At 40.7% G+C, this 19,454-nt stretch overlaps 1 protein-coding gene across 2 annotated transcripts in view; it reads right to left on the reverse strand.

The window, feature by feature from the left end:
• The window catches only part of USP6NL (USP6 N-terminal like), a 130,348-nt gene that overhangs the window by 53,989 nt on the left and 56,905 nt on the right, over window positions 1-19,454 (reverse strand). For both annotated transcript variants that reach the window (XM_080351779.1, XM_080351780.1), the window contains exons 3-4: window positions 19,362-19,435; window positions 17,774-17,856 (exon numbers count right to left, since the gene is read on the reverse strand). In XM_080351779.1, the coding sequence (XP_080207905.1) occupies window positions 17,774-17,856; window positions 19,362-19,435 (157 nt within the window). The remainder of the gene's footprint in view (window positions 1-17,773; window positions 17,857-19,361; window positions 19,436-19,454) is intronic.

Genomic DNA, 19,454 nt, shown 5'->3' on the forward strand with positions numbered 1-19,454 from the left:
GCCGCTGTTTCAATCAGTCTTCTTTAAACTGCCCCTTGATATATTTGTTCAATATAAACACAAGGAAAGGCTTTCTCATATTACTCAATCAAATTTATTCTTTTCCTACATTTGTACTGAAATCCTGAATATGTTCCCTGCTGGCTCAAATCACAGCATTTCCTGCTTCTAATTTAGCTAAAATAAATATAAAAAAATTTAAAGGATCCTTTATCATTTGCAGCTTCAGTTGAGGATGGAAGATGTTCAGTGCAATAATCAGCAGCCTTGATACCTTGATAGTCCCAGAACTGTAAATTTCAAAGGTTCAGCTCAACTCTTCACAGTTCCAAGTTGTATAAACCACAGAATCACAGAATGTCAGGGATTGGAAGGGACCTCAAAACCTCATCCAATCCAATCCCCCTGCCGGAGCAGGAACACCCAGATGAGGTTACACAGGAACGTGTCCAGGTGGGTTTGAATGTCTGCAGAGTAGGAGACTCCACAACCCCTCTGGGCAGCCTGTTCCAGGCTCTGCCACCCTCACTGAGAAGAAGTTTCTTCTCAAATTTAAGTGGAACCTCTTGTGTTCCAGTTTGAACCCATGACCCCTTGTCCTATCATTGGTTGTCACCGAGAAGAGCCTGGCTCCATCCCTGTGACACTCACCCTTTATATATCTGTCAACATTAATGAGGTCACCCCTCAGTCTCCTCTTCTCCAAGCTCAAGAGCCCCAGCTCCCTCAGCCTTTCCTCACACGGGAGATGCTCCACTCCCTTCAGCATCTTTGTTGCCCTGCGCTGGACTCTCTCCAGCAGTTCCCTGTCCTGCTGGAACTGAGGGGCCACAACTGGACACAATATTCCAGATGTGGTCTCACCAGGGCAGAGTAGAGGGGCAGGAGAACCTCTCTGACCTACTAACCACCCCCCTTCTAATCCACCCCAGGATGCCATTGGCCTTCCTGGCCACAAGGGCCCAGTGCTGGCTCATGGTCATCCTGCTGTCCACCAGGACCCCCAGGTCCCTTTCCCCTACACTGCTCTCTAATATGTAATTTCCCAACCGATACTGGAACCTGGGGTTGTTCCTGCCCAGATGCAGGACTCTACACTTTCCCTTATTAAATTTCATTAGGTTATTCCCCGCCCAACTCTCCAGCCTGTCCAGGTCTCTGTATGGCAGCACAGCCTCTGGCATATCAGCCACTCCTCCCAGCTTGGTGTCATCAGCAAACTCAGCACTCAAACCCTGGCACTCAATTTTTTCATTGGAAAAACAAGTGGCAGAAATTGACCATAACAGACTAAATACCTTTACCACGAAGCTTGCTTGCCTGATGTTACCTTCAAAGTTTCTTCATAAACTGTATTTTCATTTCTCATAACTTCTATTTCATAACACGCCACTTGCTTAAAAACCCTCTCAATGTGCTGTAGCCTTTCTTACCCCAGAGAGAATTAGCCAGTGCACTGTGAAGAACTTTGGGGTCCTTCATCCTAAAACATATTGCAGGAATATTTGTGATATTTGCATGCCATTATTTAATTTTAAAAAGTCAATTATGTTCAATAATCCTATATTATTGAACTCACTATAACATGAGTAATAAAAAACCCGAAACCACACAAAACCTGTGGTACAATCCCTACATATAATAACTTCTCAAGCTATTTCACAATTATTTTCCCATGCTCTCCTCCAAGTACTAAGTGCAACAGCATCACCTTGTATCACTGCACATTTTCAGTGAAAAGTATTTGGAAATCATATTTGGTGTCACATATTAAATACAAGGTAGGAAAAGTTTCTTGCAGAAACATCCGCAAAAACATGACAAGGCACAAAATTCAATAGCAAAAGTGTCATGAAATAGATTTCTAAGGTGTGATCGTGCACAGCTAAGACATGAGAAGGAAGGGAAGGATTCAGGTGATAGATATCGGAACAAGAAAAGCTTGAGTACAAACAAATGTTTTGCTGTACAATATAAAACTCAGATTGTTGAGTAACAAATTGCAACAACATTTCAGTACTCAAATGTATTAAGAAAAAGTATGTCTTCCCAAGTACGAACAGTTTTTAGGCTGTGTAATTTATTAGACATTTTCTAAAGTCCACTGAAAAAGAACCCTCAAACATTACAAGCAGAAATAAACCAATATTTCAATGCCAAGCCTTTCTTTAGACCTATGATTAAGTCATTATACTTTTTACAGCACAAATCTGAAGCACAACTTAGCGTTGAACTCCAATCCCTTAGTCCAAACAAGTTAATTTTCAGAGAAATTCTGATTGTGAATGATTGCGTTCATCTTCCAGCCTTGGAAAGGAACTTAGAGGCAATGGTGTCATTCTCAAAACTAATAATACATAGAAAAAATTTCTGAAAATACAAAGGAAAAAGTAAGAAAGCTATTTTTTAAACTAAATGATGGATTTTCCACAGATAAAATTATGTGGATCATTTCCTTCTTTCCACTACACATTTTTTCATATATAACTCACAATTTTGACTATGTGTATCTATCGAAATAATTGGAGCTCTATTACTATATAATCATCCACTTGGAGTTTTCCCTGAATAACCTCAGCACAGTATGGGGGTGGTGACTACAGCAGATTAAAAAACAGCTTTCAGAAGTTTTGTTAAAATTCATAAGCCAAGCAATTAATTAACATATGGGATAAGCCAATGTGATATTCCCCAATATAATTAACAGGAAATATGCTGCAAGAAATAATTTATTGCTGGCAAGAGACTGGCTCACATGTGATTTTGTGACTAGGTTTTAGTTACAATTATGATTTGTGGATTCAGTGGATGTTGCTGCCAATATGCACAGCACAATGAACATGGAGCTCCTGCCCAGAACGTCTCAAGTAACAGAGACAAGACAAGATAAAAGTCAAAAGATTTATCAAATTCAATTACATCTCATAGTGATGACACCAAGCTGGGAGGAGTGGCTGACACGCCAAAGGCTGTGCTGCCATCAGAGACCTGGACAGGCTGGAGAGTTGGGTAGGGAAAAAATTAATGAAATATAACAAAGGCAAGTATAGAGTCTTGTGCCTGAGTAGGAACAACGCCAGGTTCCAGTATAAGTTGGGGAATGACCTATTAGAGAGCAGTGTAGGGGAAAGGGACCTGAGGGTCCTGGTGGACAGGAGGATGACCATGAGCCAGCACTGGGCCCTTGTGGCCAGGAAGGCCAATGGTACCTGGGGTGTATTAGAAGAGGGTGGTCAGTAGGTCAGAGAGGTTCTCCTGCCCCTCTACTCTGCCCTGGTGAGACCACATCTGGAATATTGTGTCCAGTTGTGGCCCCTCAGTTCCAGAAGGACAGGGAACTGCTGGAGAGAGTCCAGCGCAGGGCAACAAAGATGATTAAGGGAGTGGAGCATCTCCCGTGTGAGGAAAGGCTGAGGGAGCTGGGGCTCTTTAGTTTGGAGAAGAGGAGACTGAGGGGTGACCTCATTAATGTTTACAGATATATAAAGGGTGAGTGTCACAGGGATGGAGCCAGGCTCTTCTCGGTGACAATCAATGATAGGACAAGGGGTAATGGGTTCAAACTGGAACACAAGAGGTTCTACTTAAATTTGAGAAGAAACTTCTTCTCAGTGAGGGTGACAGACACTGGAACAGGCTGCCCAGGGAGGTTGTGGAGTCTCCTACTCTGCAGACATTCAAACCCGCCTGGACACCTTCCTGTGTAACCTCATCTGGGTGTTCCTGCTCCGTCAGGGGGATTGGACTGGATGAGCTTTCGAGGTCCCTACCAATCCCTGACACTGTGATCCTCTGCGTTGAGTTTTTAGTAAAGAGCTTTCCAGCTTGGGAGGAAATAACTTCACTGTTAAGGCTTTATTGCCAATATAGAAAGTGATGGAGAATTTCACAGCAAAAAAAGATACCTGTATTTTCACTGCCATATGCTAAAATACATGCTCTCTTGTGTCTTCGGGAAAAGACATGTTCTATAAGCAAACTGAAGTTTTCCCAGCTTGGAATCAGAAAACCTTTGAGAAAATCTACAATCTGATTAATCCAACGTAGCAGCATTTCCAGTGATTTCTGATGTCGCTTTATTTGAATATAAACACCGAGGTTAAAAACGTCTTTTCAGAATCATATTCCAAGTGTTCTTTTTAAAAAATGATAAACATTATTCTAAGCTACCTTAGAATTCTCAAGAGGCTAGAAGGCAAATGAAAAAGAATGGATCTCTTTGCCTTCTAATTCACATTTAGTATATAAATATCTAAAACACCTAGGATTTTTTCAATAAGCATATATATATATAGGTTATAAATACTGCTTTAAATCAGCTACCTTACAGACCACTTACACTATATATTAATAGTGATCCAGGACATATATGTTGGCAGCTTCATATGTATTAAAATCCATGTGCTATGCAAAGCGTATTCCAACATAAATTAACTAAGATGGTAGCGTTCCAGCTGAAGCTCAGTGCTTTATGTACCTACACTTGTTTCTTTTATGGAACAATCTTCTGCCGTCTAAAATTCCATTTTGGTGGGTCTTTCACTTGAATTGAGAGCAGCAGCATCTTTGCACTTCTAAAAACCATCCCCAAGATCCCTTTGAGCATTCTAAATAATCAGTGTCAGTGACAGACTCTGGCCTCTCCCTATATTTAGTTACTTTAATCTTCTATAAATGCTTAATACAGAAGGAAATATATGTGGTAATAATGATTATGTTAAATCCCTACATTCAAGGCTTATAGAGTAACTCAAAACAACACATATGACTTAATTTATACAACATACATAAAGCAATATATTACCATATTCAATCATTTTTTCGCTTCTGCTACCTAACAGCTCTTTTCATAAATAGTTCATGAATTCCTAGTACACAGCGGGGGATCTTCTACTCAAACCAAGTAGCAGCTGCTGTTAACAAAAACCACACTAGTTGTCCTTAGTTGGCAGAATTATCCTGCAGCTCAGTTTTGTGTTTGCAATCAAATCTGTGGGATTGCATTTGCCTCATTTCTTTCTGTATCTGCAGAGGATTGTTGAAGTGACAGCCTGGACCAACTCAGCTGAAAGAACGCATTTAATATTCAAATTTCAATTCTAGTCCTAAGAATAAGCTAAAGAAATGGGTACAATCATAACATAATTTTAGGGAAGAAAAACCCATACCATTCTGAATGATAGCAAATAGTATCAGAACATTTATTGGTAACTTTTAGACTGCTTATTTTCCAATGGAAGCCAAAATTAACTAGACAACAAACTTTTCCTAAGTAGCAAGTGACAGGACAAGAAGAAATGGCCTCAGGTTGTATCAGGGAAGGTTTAGATTGGATATAGGGAAAATTTCTTCATGGAAAGGGTTGTCAGGCTGCCCAGGGAAGTGGTGGAGTCACCATCCCTGGAGGGGTTTAAAAGGCATTTAGACGAGGTTCTTAGGGACATGGTTTAGTCCTAGAGTTGGGTTATGGTTGTACTCGATGATCCTGAGGGTCTCTTCCAACTGAATTGATTCTATGATTCTATGAAAGATGCACCTGAAATCCTGCTACCCTCCTTTTGTGGTGATAAATACCAACCCAGGAGGTGAGTTCTTCAGCTGGTATTTGAATTACAGGTGGCTGGCAGCTTCTATTCAAACAGGTCCAAAATATGAATAAATGACTTCAAGCCTTGCATAAAATGAGTTGATTCTGGGTTCAAACAGCCTCCTTAGCTTTACAGGGTCCTAAATGAAGGCTGTCTGGGACAATGACCTCACCAAATCAGAAGGAAGGTGCTTCCCTCTTATCCTGGTCAAGTTCTACCACCAAGAACACAAGAGGTGTGAAAATCCTGTAACATCCTATATGATTGTGAAGCTCACAGGTGATCACCAGGGAGAAAATCTCTGGTTTATCTCCCTTCCGCAAGGTCTGGTTTAGACAATTATCACGAAACAGCTCTGGAATAAATGATCAACTTTGCCATTGGGCTGGCAAAAGAAAAAGACCTGTTTAAATAGCAAGAGTGAGGAGAAGTGAACAGCAAAAAGCATTGAAGAGTTCCTCAAAGCAACTAACATGCCTTCTAAAGCAACATTTCTCACCATGTGATATTGCAAGATAAGACACTGATTTAAGGCAGAGATTACTGCAAATCGCCACGGACATCTCTTGCTTTATGAAATAAGTTCTAATGCATCAATGCAAAAAAAAGGATGACAATCAAAGCACCACGGTAATTGGAGACAAATGCAGAGATCAAAGTTCGTTGTCCATCATGGAAGCAGAGCTGTAAACTAAGGAAGTCAGAATGGATCACGACTAAGTAAACCCTACAGCAAGTCCAATGTGCTCTTCTGCATAAAACTGCCTGTTCCCCTTGGCCTCTGAAATTCAGCTCTACCATTTCACAATTTCACAGTAAGCAGAGATTCATTTCAATTTATCAGAAGTCACATAACTGGAAAGTAGTAAAACCTGCAAACCCACTTCAGGAATGTTTATTATTTACTTGTTGTTGCTGTGTTTTCAACCCAGACTTGTCAGATGGAAATGTAATTAAAAGACTCTTTTAGAAGCAGTTCCTGCAAATGCGCGCATGGAAAATGGAAAACGCTAGAAGAACAGACCAAAATAAAATTAAAATAAAAGGCATTCTAAATCTCAACTGAATGTCAATTACTAACCCAAGAAAACTTCCATTTCTCTCATTAAATAACAACAACATCATCCTCAGTGTGCATTAGGGCACAAAAAGGGAAGAACGTTACATAGAGCTGAAACTTTGAGGGGTTTTGTTGGGTTTTTGTTGGGGGTTTTTTCTCTTGGGGGCGGGGGGTGGTGTTTGTGGCTTTGTGTTTGTTTGGGGTTGTTTGATTTGGTTTTGTTGTTGGCTTGTTTTGTTTAGTTTTGGGGTTTTTTTTGTGTTTTGTCGTTGGTTTTGGTTTTTTTGGTGGTTGTTTTTGGTTTTTACCAGCAGTTCCTCAGCACATCAGATAGCAATGAATACTTCAGAGCACAATCAGTTCAGGGAAGCATGTCACATATTAGAGAGCAGGACCCATCGCACGCAACGCAAGACTGGAGTGGAGTTTTCATAGTGAATCTTTATAACGCCACATCAAAAATTCCACACAGTCAAAATTCATGTTCATATATTTAGTAAAAAGGGGAAATAAGAGAAGCAACTCCTCTCTAATACCTGAGATCTGAATTTGAAGGGTTAAGCTGCTCTCCTGACCAGTAGGTCTGATCCTGTCTCACAAAACCCAGAAGAAAAGATGGGGAAAGGAATATGACAGCAAGCCCCTAATGAATGACAGATTGACATTTATAATTAAACTGCTGAGAATAAATATTTCATTGCCCTTTTAGCACGTCATCATATTATTACTCATGTTTGGCAATACTTACTGTGCCTGGAAAACTATGGCTAGCGGCTGCATGTTACTAAGAACAATAACTGCAACTCTCCTAAGTAACCTTGGGGCTCTTTGCTTAAGCTTTCACATGCAGACTTTTTATTACAAATTACAGAAATATTACAGAAATATTCTATTTTTTTAATATTTCTTTGTTTAGTACCGAATTACAGCCTATTTCTATTATGTAAAACTTTTGGCACCTGTCCTGGATTTGTTAAAAAACAAGTTTATCTTTTAGTGAATTTGCCTGTCAGCTAAAGCTTCATATTAGCTGCATTTTCCTGGAGAACCAGATAGATGTTTTGGTAAACATAGCAATGGAATGCGAAGTTATTGATAAGGACAGATTGACATCTCGCGAGAGGTGCAACGAGAAACAGGTGACCAAGAAACTGACCAACTGTGTATAACATTCCATTCACGTGAATACTTCATATAAAAGTGGGAGATCACGAGGATCTCGTCCTTCCTTTGCCTTTTTTCCCTTTTCCCTTCTTTTTCTGCTTATGGCCGACATTAGGAGAGGACCTTGCTAGTCGTCCCTGCAAACTGACGCCTAGTGAGAGACTGAATCCAGCTCCGGTTGGCTGCAGAGTCCAGTCCAGGACTTCGGGTGCCGGCTCCGCAGTTGCTGGGACTTTTAAGATTGGTTTTGTATATTTTGTATTATTTTCTCTATTCTTATTAGTAGCATTAGTAAAACATTTCTAATTTTTCTAATTCTCTTCTCTCTATCCTTCTTTCCCTCCCGATCGCCTGTCCTGAGTGGGAAGGGGGGAAAGGGAGTGGCAAAAGGGGGAAATGGGGGGAGGAGAGGAGGTTAACAATACATCTGCCAGGGTTTTATTATCACCCCACAATCTAAACCCTCGACAGCACCTCAGCATAACTTCTATTGCTGTCAAGAACACTCAGAAACGTGTCATGAATAAGAGTTACTGTTCTTGGGTATTTGCTTCCACAGGCACCTCAGAGAATAAAATATTAAGGAATGCACAAAGAATATTTGAGAGACAAGGACTATTTTCATGTATAAATCACCAAGGAACAGAACGAGAAAGAAGTTTGATGGAGAAGAGCTGGTAGGCCTGTATCTTAGCAAAAGAAAGAATAATGAACTCTGCTATTGGAAAAGCGTCTCTGGCAATGCAATAATCTCCAGTATTAGCAAACTATTCCAAAAGCATGTTGGCTGCTTTAGGAGACCCATGGGATAACAAATAGGAACATGAGTCAGATTCTCAGCTGCTGGAAATTGGTGCAATTCCATCAAAATCAGCGCGGAGCTACTGTAACAGTAGTACAAGAATCTAACCCGAGTTTTTAAGAGAGTTTCACTGATCCCTGGATATTTATCAACACAAGAACATCTGCTACACTGCACATACATCCAAGTTTCCATTTGTTGGACAAATTGTAAAAGAAAAACGTGTTTAAGCTGAATCACCCAAGTCAGATCACAAAACCTGACAATACCAGTTATTGCTACAAGATAAAAGATGTGCAGATTAGTTTTAGGGACACGGTTCAGAGCCGGACCTGACCTTATCATTTCTACTTCGTATCTATGAAGACCTGAACAATTATAATGCTTTACCAATATATTAGTCAGTGTTCATTAGTCATAATCTGTTTTCCAAGGTAGAAAAGTAAAATTTTGCCCGTATCAATTTCCAAACAGCAATGTTATTTTCTTCTTACTTAGAAAAGCACAATTGTGGTCTTAAAAAGTTTTCTTTTAAAAGAGAGCTCAACAGCTCCCACACAGCTGGGTGATGTATAGAGAGGGATAAATAAAGGAATCAAACAAGAAAATACACACAAGTATGGCTAGTAATAGACCAGATAATGTAAATCCTAATTGCTAGCGAAAAAGGAAAGGTGAGGAATGTATTTTATTCTTTTTGAATAATTTGCTGGGTCACTGTCTACTGAAGGACTGAAATCACCGGTTCCAACAGGTATCAAATGAATGATCTTGACTGACGTCTCACTCTCAAGAAGGAACATCGTTCAATGACTTGGAGATTTCAGTACAAAGAAATGCAGAAATTTCAGAATATTAAACAGGGGCGTTTTGGAGTGGAGACCCAAGCAAAAGAAAATATCTTCTACCTGTTTAGATTTGCTCAAATTTTAGTTTTCTGTCCAATCCTAGGAAGACGCTGAGGTGGTTTTGCTTACCCTGCTCTCTGCCTTTTGCTCTGGTGCTAAAATCCCAACATAGGATCAGCTCTTTAAACATTCAATTGACTTTCAGAGCTGCAAAATGCTGCCTTCAGCTTCTACCCTATCTTTAATAACATGTACAAAGTTCAGGCTGCTTCACAAACCCTCATCAACCGATGTTCCTGTGACCATCCAGCCACTACACAAGGCAGGAATAAAGGGAAGGAATAAAGTAATTTTGTCCTTGTAGTTAGATGGAGAGTTTTGCAAAAAATAAACACAAGAATACATTCGCAAAAATGTATCTTTAAATATGTGTTTCACTTCTTCAGGTGAAGCTTAAATTCTTGTTTATTTACAAAACATTGACTGTCATTTGGATTTGTTGCTTTTACTATCAGCAAGTTTGCTGATGACACCAAGCTGGGAGGAGTGGCTGACACGCCAGGGGCTGTGCTGCCATCAGAGACCTGGACAGGCTGGAGAGTTTCGGGGGGGAAATTTAATGAAATATAACAAGGGCAAGTGTGGAGTCTTATATCTGGGTAGGAACAACTCCAGGTTCCAGTATAAGTTGGGGAATGACCTATTAGAGTGCAGTGTAGGGGAAAGGGACCTGAGTGAGGGTCCTGGTGGACAGCAGGATGACCATGCGCCAGCACTGGGCCCTTGTGGACAGGAAGGTCAATGGCATCCTGGGGTGGATTAGAAGGGGGGTGGTCAGTAGGTCGAGAGAGGTTCTCCTGCCCCTCTGCTCTGCCCTGGTAAGACCACACCTGGAATATTGTGTCCAGTTCTGGGCCCCTCAGTTCCAGAAGGACAGGGAACTGCTGGAGAGAGTCCAGCGCAGGGCAACAAAGATGCTGAAGGGAGTGGAGCATCTCCCATGTGAGGAAAGGCTGAGGGAGCTGGGGCTCTTTAGTTTGGAGAAGAGGAGACTGAGGGGTGACCTCATTAATGTTTACAGATACATAAAGGGACGTCACAAGGATGGAGCCAGGCTCTTCTCGGTGACAACCAATGATAGGACAAGGGGTAATGGGTTCAAACTGGAACACTGGAAGTTCCACTTAAATATGAGAAGAAACTTCTTCTCAGTGAGGGTGACAGAGCCTGGAACAGGCTGCCCAGGGAGGTTGTGGAGTCTCCTACTCTGGAGACATTCAAACCCGCCTGGACACCTTCCTGTGTAACCTCATCTAGGTGTTCCTGCTCCGGCAGGGGGATTGGACTGGATGAGCTTTCGAGGTCCCTTCCAATCCCTGACATTCTGTGATTCTGTGAAGACATTTAACAATTTTTAACAACAAAAATCATTCATATAATTGCCAGTTCTAAATATACGAAGTAATATAGACATTATTATTTACACTGTAAGCTTAAAAAATAAATTAAATATCTTTTAAAACATTCCTAGGAGCAGTAGAGGACTTGCCACCACCCAAGGAACAACAGATTAGTTAGAATAGCTTTTTTTTAACCATGCCAAAGTAGTAACAAATCAACCAAAGAATTCAAGGAGGGGGAAACCCAGATCCCAAGGCATCACTGGAATGTCTGCTATGAGCTTCGGGACGCTCAAATTCCTTTAGGTTTTGTTTCCCCTGAAGTTATTCCCTTATCAATGTCTGCTGCTAGAAAAATCGCAAATAGAAGTATCTACAAAGTAAAGTTTCGACGAGAGAACAGTCCACAGGGAAAAGATTAAGAACATTTACTTGAGAATTTAGCCAGGCTCCAAGATAAGACAAAAAGGAACAGCTTTTTTGCTGGGGAGACGGGTGTTTGAAGTTGGGTTTTCTGGGGTAGGGGTTTTATTTCTGGTTTTTACTTGTCTGGTTTTTTGGTAGTTGATTTTTTTTGTCTGTTGTGGGTTTTGTTTTAATGGAACTTTCAATTAAATCTGGAGAAAGAGGAGGGAAAATAAAAAACCAAATGTAGCTTGACACAATGTTGACCTAAAAGAGGCAACAGATCCAAGGAAAAAACAAAACCAAACCAAACCACACACCAAACACACCCCTTATTTTTTTATTAATACCAAGCACATTCCATCTTTTTCATTTCCAAAACCAGCTCAAGTAGTCATTGCAATGACTGTCTGGGAGGAAATCTGAGGCATTTCCCCAATTCCTAAACCACTTGATTGAAAAAGTCATCTATTATAAACTACAGCTTATCTGCTCCCCTGAGATGATCTGCTTGACTTTGTTGTGTATACCTGTAGTTGTTCGAACCGTCTGTCACGATACAATTTCAAGCGTGAGTTTTCTAGAACAGAATATTTGATCTTAACAAAACACTGGTAGACTGTATATACAAACACTGGCGCTAGATTTGCTGGAGGAGAAAATGTTCCTTTTAAAAATGAATGGTATGTTTTTCACATCAGCCTTACTGCACTATAATGTGAAATCAGCACGATTTTTACTGGAAAATTTACAGAATAAGGACCATGCCTGAAGTTTTTTTGGGGGTAGGAATGCTGCCTTTTTTTTTTTTTAAACATATTTTTAGGATTATAGGTACTGAGTGTACCTATAAGAAATACACTGGTCTGTTCTCTCAAGATTCATGAGTAAGATGAGCTACCTGACATGGGCTTCTCCTATCCACACATTATATAAGGAAAGATTAAAGCTTCAATATGCACTACATGTATACCAGTTGAGATTGAAGACGATCAACAGGACTTGATAGAAACAAATCTATATTAATCAAGATGAACAATGCTAATAGAATTAATAGTGTATGAAATGGTAGAGGTGAACCAATACTACTTCACCTTTCTTGTATTGCTTTGTAAATTGAGATTAATGTAACAGGGTTGGAAATACTGCACCGGAAAGCAGAGGTGTCAGCTGGGTCCAGATGGAACAAGTGTGGCATAATCTCAGCTATGAGAAGACACATCAGCATCCAAAGCATCACTCTCAGAACTGATCTTTGTCCTCAGAGTCGTTTGAGACCTCTGGACCCTTAAATGGCTTTTTTTTCCCCTTGCACTGAAAGCATCTCTCTTCAAATACATCCTAAATCTTACAGAAGGAAGCAAAACCACAGTCGGGTTGTAAGACAGACAACCGAGTGACTGCAGTCATGTTTATAGTGTCCTGCTACCAACACATCCAGGAAACACAGGCTCCCTTGGCCTACATCTCAGGTACCTTCGTTGTGCCATTGAGTTTCCAGTGCTTGACCCACCACTATGTGTAGAATCACAGAATGTCCTGCATTGGAAGGGACCCACAAGGATCACTGAGTCCAACTCCTGTCCCTGCACAGGACAACCCCACAGTTCACACCATGTGTCTGAGGGTGTTGTCCAGTCTCTTCTTGAACACTGTCAGGCTTGGAGCCGTGACACCTCCCTGGGGAGCCTGTTCCAGTGTCCAGCACCCTCTGGGTGAAGAACCTTTTCCTAATGTCCAACCTGAACCTCCCCTGGCACATCTTCCTGACATTCCCTCGGGTCCTGTCGTTGATCATCAAAGAGAAGAGCTCAGCCCTGTCCCTTGTGATGAAGCTGTAGCCGCCATGAGGTCTCTCCTCAGTCTTCTCTTCTCCAGGCTGAACAAACAAGCGATTTGAGCCACTCCTCATACGGCTTCCCCTCCAAACCCTTCAACAACTTCGTAATCTGAACTTCTGCGCTGGGCAGAACTGGTAGGGCTTCAGTAACCAAGGGTGACCTGCAGGGGAAGGGGCCATGACCTGCTCCAGCCAACTTTGAAACCACTATAACCAAACCATCATGCACCAAAACTTCAGCCAGTTGAAGAAATCCCTGATGTCTCTCTACTAAAAGCATATTTTTAAGAGAACAACAGCTCCTTGAGGCAGGAGAAATGAAGGAGATGTGGTGAGAAGCAGAAGAGCCACGTGGAAGGAGATGTTGTTGGGGACACGGCTGGAGATGCGCTCTCAGAAGGTGGCACGTCATGCCACGGGAGAGACATCTCCAAAGGGACTTAAATAAACCATGACAACCACCACTTCCTTACAGTCCCACAACAACAGTCATTGGTAAAGTAAATTTCTACATTTTAGCCTATAATGAGATTTTAACTCTAACTCATGACACCTCTTGTATACAATTTATAAGCTCCTCTACCGAAAACTGTTACAATTTAGTCACTCTCACTGATAATACTCATTGTCGGTGCATTTTGCTTTGTACAATCTGGTGTTAAACATCTCAAGAGACAGGGCCCATCAGTTCCCCATGCGGTTATTTTGCAGCTTAGCGTGTTTGCTGAACACCTACTTCTCATTCCCTTTGCTCATTTCAAACAAGTCTCATTATTATAATGTCCCGGTACTCTCACTGAAGTTACGTTTTTGTTCCTGAAATTCATTACGTATTAACTTGGATTTTTTTAATGGCTATTTTAATAATCTATCCACCACAATTTCATCTTAATATCCAAAGTCAACTAGAAATTCCATATTGATTTGTAGAATTGCAAAACAAAAAACAGTACTAGAGTAAACAAATTGAATTGTGTTCTTAAGACAGCAGCTATTGAAAATTCAAGACAGTGTCAGCTGAAGATGGTCCTAACTATTGTAAACAGTAAATACTACAACAATGAGAATGGAGCAACGATGCCCAACTCTGAGTCTTAAATAAAGGTTGGCCTTAAGGTGAGATACTTCACCTAAAGGAAAATGTTGTATCCCTTTCCATTCATTAGCAATTTCTACAGTTACACAAAAAGACACCTTCCCTCTGCTTCTAAGTATGTTCCTAGAAGAAAATCTAAATCTAGTTTTACCTACTTCAATTGATACGGCAGGAAGACAACAAAAGTGTGTCTCTAGGTTCTCCAAGCTTCCTAATTCCCAGTTTGACACACAAATAAGGATATTGGGACATCACAGAATCACAGGATGGCTGGGTTGGAAGGGACTTCTGGAAATCTTCCAGTCCAACCCACCTGCTAAAGCAGGTTCACCAGAGCAGATCACACAGGAAGGTGTCCAGGTGGGTTTGAATGTCTCCAGAGAAGGAGACTCCACAGCCTCTCTGGGCAGCCTGGTCCAGGCTCTGGCACCTCAAAGGAAAGACATGTCTCCTCATATTCAGATGGAACCTCCTGTGCTGATTCTGTGCCTGTTGCTCCTCATCTTATCACTACACACCACTGAAAGGAGTCTGGTCCCAGTGTCTTGACATCCACCCTTGACATATTTATAAACTCTGATGAAAGAGTCTCTAATCTTTACTTTCTACCATCGTCTTGGTGCCACGTTACACAAGCAGCTTGAGTGCTTCATCCCACTGACATTATCTTTTCTGCCCTATCAGCAACTCAGCTGAACTCTGGATACACATTTGCAGAGCCAAGGAAAGCTGCAGACACGACACAGTCAAGGAGAAAGAGAAGTTTAGAAACTACCGATAGTAAACAAGATCGATTGTACTTCACAGAATCACAGAATGTCAGGGATTGGAAGGGACCTCGGAAGATCATCCAGTCCAATCCCCCTGCCGGTGCAGGAACACCCAGATGAGGTTACACAGAAAGGTGTCCAGGTGGGTTTGAATGTCTCCAGAGTAGGAGACTCCACAACCTCCCTGGGCAGCCTGTTCCAGTGTCTGTCACCCTCACTGAGAAGAAGTTTCTTCTCAAATTTAAGTGGAACCTTTTGTGTTCCAGTTTGTACCCATTACCCCTTGTTCTATCATTGGTTGTCACTGAGAAGAGCCTGGCTCCATCCTCCTGACACTCACCCTTTATATATCTGTCAACATTAACGAGGTCACCCCTCAGTCTCCTCTTCTCCAAGCTAAAGAGCCCCAGCTCCCTCAGCCTTTCCTCATAAGGGAGATGCTTCACTCCCTTGATCACCTTTGCTGCCCTGCACTGGATTCTGTCCAGCAAACAAGCCCTAATTTTCTGTCAGGTTCCCCAAATCCACCATCCTGCTGATACAAAAGGCATTTTTCAGCTACTTATTACTTCAACATGTCAGTGTAAACAAGAGTACAGGTCAGTACAGTAAGTTTGGTACTGTCCCTAGACTGTCAGTTTTCAGTGTGTATTGGCCTGATGTGCTAATTCACACTGTAAACACCTGTTAGATGGGTCACGGGGAATTATGGATCTCAGGGACTGTTTGAGGCTTTTGGACTATACTGCTTAATTTCAAATTCTTGTAGGAATAGAAGTTTCTTTCAGAAACGGTAGATTGCACAGGCTCAGTACTGCAGACCATAGGTAGGCTTGACCATAGTTAAAATCTGTAGTGCAATATACATTGTTTTTTCAGGGAAAGATAGTTGCTATGCTTATCCTAATTATATTTCTCCTATTAAGAGAGATTTTATTTCTCATGAAAATAAAAATGTCACTTGCAATGAATTTTCTTTAAAAAAAAACAACTCATGAGGCAGCCTTGATGGCACTCTCAGGTGAAATCTGCCTTATAACGAGACATCATTAGCATATAAGCAACAAATATCACGCAATTAGTGAAGAGACAGAGTATTTACATACATTGTTAATTTGTGCAGCACTCATGTGTTATAAATATTTCAGATTTCATCCCTTGAAGTTTAGTATGCAGAAAACAAATTCCACACAGGCATTGCCTTCGTGACTAATGACATGACTGGAAAGGAAGCTTGGCCTCGTTACTAAGGTCCATCTACACCACAAGAATAACCAGTGTGATGTAAAGGTGCCTTAAAGTAGCTTTAAGTTACAGCTACAGAAGCACAGAAACTGGCACACAGTGATTTGCCAAGCAGCACCTCCATAACTGCATCTCAAATATACTACAGCATCAGAGACACCAAATCCAAGACTCCTGAGAACTGATTGCAGCAGCAATCGCAGCAGACATGAATAACATTCTTCCATGGCTAATAAACAGGTAAATATCAACACAAGTAACAGGAAAAGTTTAGGAGTTCATAAGGATACCAAAAATCAATAAGCCACCTGAAAATCTGAATGCGAGTGATTCAATTCCCATTGAAGTCAGAAGTGAACTTAGCAGTGACTTCAATTATTTTTGCACAAGAAATCATTCTGACATCCATTCTCCATTAAGAATGCCTAAACCAGCAGCTACAATAGCAGACACGTGGTGTGGCAGCTGTAGTTTATCAACACAAAGACCTCTCTGTGTAAAATAGAGCTGTTTGCAGGTCATACACCAAATTAACTCACCCAGATGAAGCCAAGGCAAGTCTACAGGTGGAGGTCACTGGTTTAATTGACAACTTATAAAAACAACATTACAGAATAGATGTAGAAAGCAGGATAAAATCCCCCCAAAAACCAAAACACCCCCTCCCAGCCATTACAACGCTTTAGGATTATGTAGTTACTACTGAGTTTTCCGTTCATTGTTGATTTATCTGGATTGCACTTAATGTTTTCAAATGCAAATGCCAACCCCAAGAATGGCAGAGTCTTGACGGAATATCATCAAAAGTCGCCAGTCAGCCCGTGCTCAGTTTCTGCAAGATGGATATTTCCATCTGCCAACCACGGAAGTCCTAATACAATTTAATATTCTCATCTCTATTTAACAAAAAGACGCAGATTATTTGTTACAAAGAAAGTACCTGACTGGATTCTGGTATTTTCTGACTTGACTTTATGATGCAATGTTAGGTCCCAAATCAGTAGAGACTTCAGTTAAGGTTATTAAATATAAGAATCATAAAACTATAGAATCATTTTGGTTGGAAAAGACCTTTAAGATCATTGAGTCCAACCGTTAACACTGAAATTAAATGAGATTTATCTCTGAAGGATTGGAATACACAATTGTTCATATACAACTACTATGTAACCTCAAATGTGTTGGGTTCTTTTTTAAAGATGAACATTAGAATAAAATTGTTTAAAAACCTTCCAAGTACTTCAAGTTCACTATTACTTAAAACTAAAATCTACGTGCAATTTAATGAAGTTCAAAATAATTTTTTGGTAGCCTATTAATTTTCATTCCCAAATAAAATATTCAAAAATATTTGACTCTCTACGTAGGATCAAGTTACAGAACTAAAAATGGAATTAAAAAGCACAGAGAAAGATTACCCAAATCTTAAACAGCAGGTTTCAGCAGATGTATTAGAAGGCATAATACTTTCACCAAAGAGGCGATATAATAAAATGTATAAATAGTAATACTAGAGAAGTCTTAGTATTATTTCCTTTTCAAGCTTGCTACTTACTGTAGAAACCCAAATCTATCCGTGACTTTGTAAAGACGATAATCAGCATCTTCCCATGGTTCAATCTGTGCGCCTTCCCGTCCCTAAAAGAAACAAAGAAAGAGCCAAATTAAGATTTATGTCACAATAAGGTAAGACACAGAACAACTCAACAACTCAAAGCATAATCTTTGCGACACACTGGTGGTAGGGCAGAGGAAGGGGAGGAGAACACTAGACCTATACTGACCAACCAATTTTCACAAGACTTGCAGAAATTTAAGTATATTTAAGCATATTTCAGCTCCATTTTTTTCCAGTATGGGCTATGCACAGGTTACTGGGTGTGATTTACTGATTAAAAAGTAAACACAGCCACTCACTTCAGTGCACACTGTGCAAACCAACAAAGTCTAGTATGTAGAATGTTTCAGGAACTCTACAAACAAGTCTATTGCTTAGCACTCTGACAACACTTCTAAAGACTTATGAAGTGTTAGAAGAATATGTGAATATGGTGTAGGTATTCTAGGCTTACTCTATGGCAGGCTTTTACTTGTCAAGTGGTTGAAGAAAAAAGCTACAATCAGGGTATTTCTTTAGTTCCTCACAGCAACCACAGAAGCCTTGAGGTTGGAAAAGACCTTAAAGATCATCAAGTCCAACCGTTAACCTACACACTGCCAAATCCATCACTAAAACCCTGTCCCTAAGCACCACATTTACATGTCTTTTAAACCATTCCAGGGATGGTGACTCCACCACTGCCCTGGGCAGCCTGTTCCAACACCTGACAACACTTTCCATGAAGAAATTTTTCCTCATGCCCAACCTAAACTTCCCCTGGCACAACTTGAGGCCATTTCCTCTTGTCCTATCACTTGCTACTTGGGATAAGAAACTGATATTCCCCTCACTCCAACCTCCTTTCAGGCAGTTCAGAGATCAGAAGGTCTCCCCTCAGCTCCTGTTCTCCAGCTGAACCCCCTAGGTCCCTCAGCCGCTCCCATCACACTTGTACTCCAGACCCTTCCCAAGCTCCGTTCCCTTCTCTGAACTCGCTCCAGCACCTCAAGGTCTTTCCTATAGTGAGGGGCCCAAAACTGACCCCATGATTCTCAGTGCAGCCTCACCAGTGCCAAGTCCAAGGGAACAAGTACAGTACAACCTGACAATCTATGCAGCTCACTCATCTTCTGCCTTTTTTTCCCCCCTCATCTTCTCTGTAATAATTTAAATGTTTCTGTCCTAACCATAACCAAAAAATACATTTAAAAACAAAAAAGAAACCTCCTGATCCCAGAGATATACTGAGCATCCTTGAAGATCCAAGTTTCATTACTTCTAATACACTACACTACTTTGAAATAGCCCCAAAGCAACTCACCATACACCTGAAAAATGAGTTGATTGAGTCATTATCCAGAATATTCCCCTTTGGAAGGCAAATTTAATTCACTCAGAGGCAAATGTATCATGAAACCATCAGATTAGTACAACATAGAGTATTTTAAACAAAAGCTAGTGGGAACCATTATTCATTTTTAAACAGACATATTACTAAGATTAATTATAAAATGTCTTCAAACTCATTATCAGGCTCACTTACTCTGTCATACTTGGCAACTATCTCTGCTCGTTCTTGGGCAAGTTTGATAGCAGCATCCTGCTCAGCATCTGCACCTGTGGAGAATTCAAATAA

This window comes from Nesoenas mayeri, assembly GCF_963082525.1.
Source record: "Nesoenas mayeri genome assembly, chromosome: 1".
NCBI lineage: Eukaryota > Metazoa > Chordata > Aves > Columbiformes > Columbidae > Nesoenas > Nesoenas mayeri.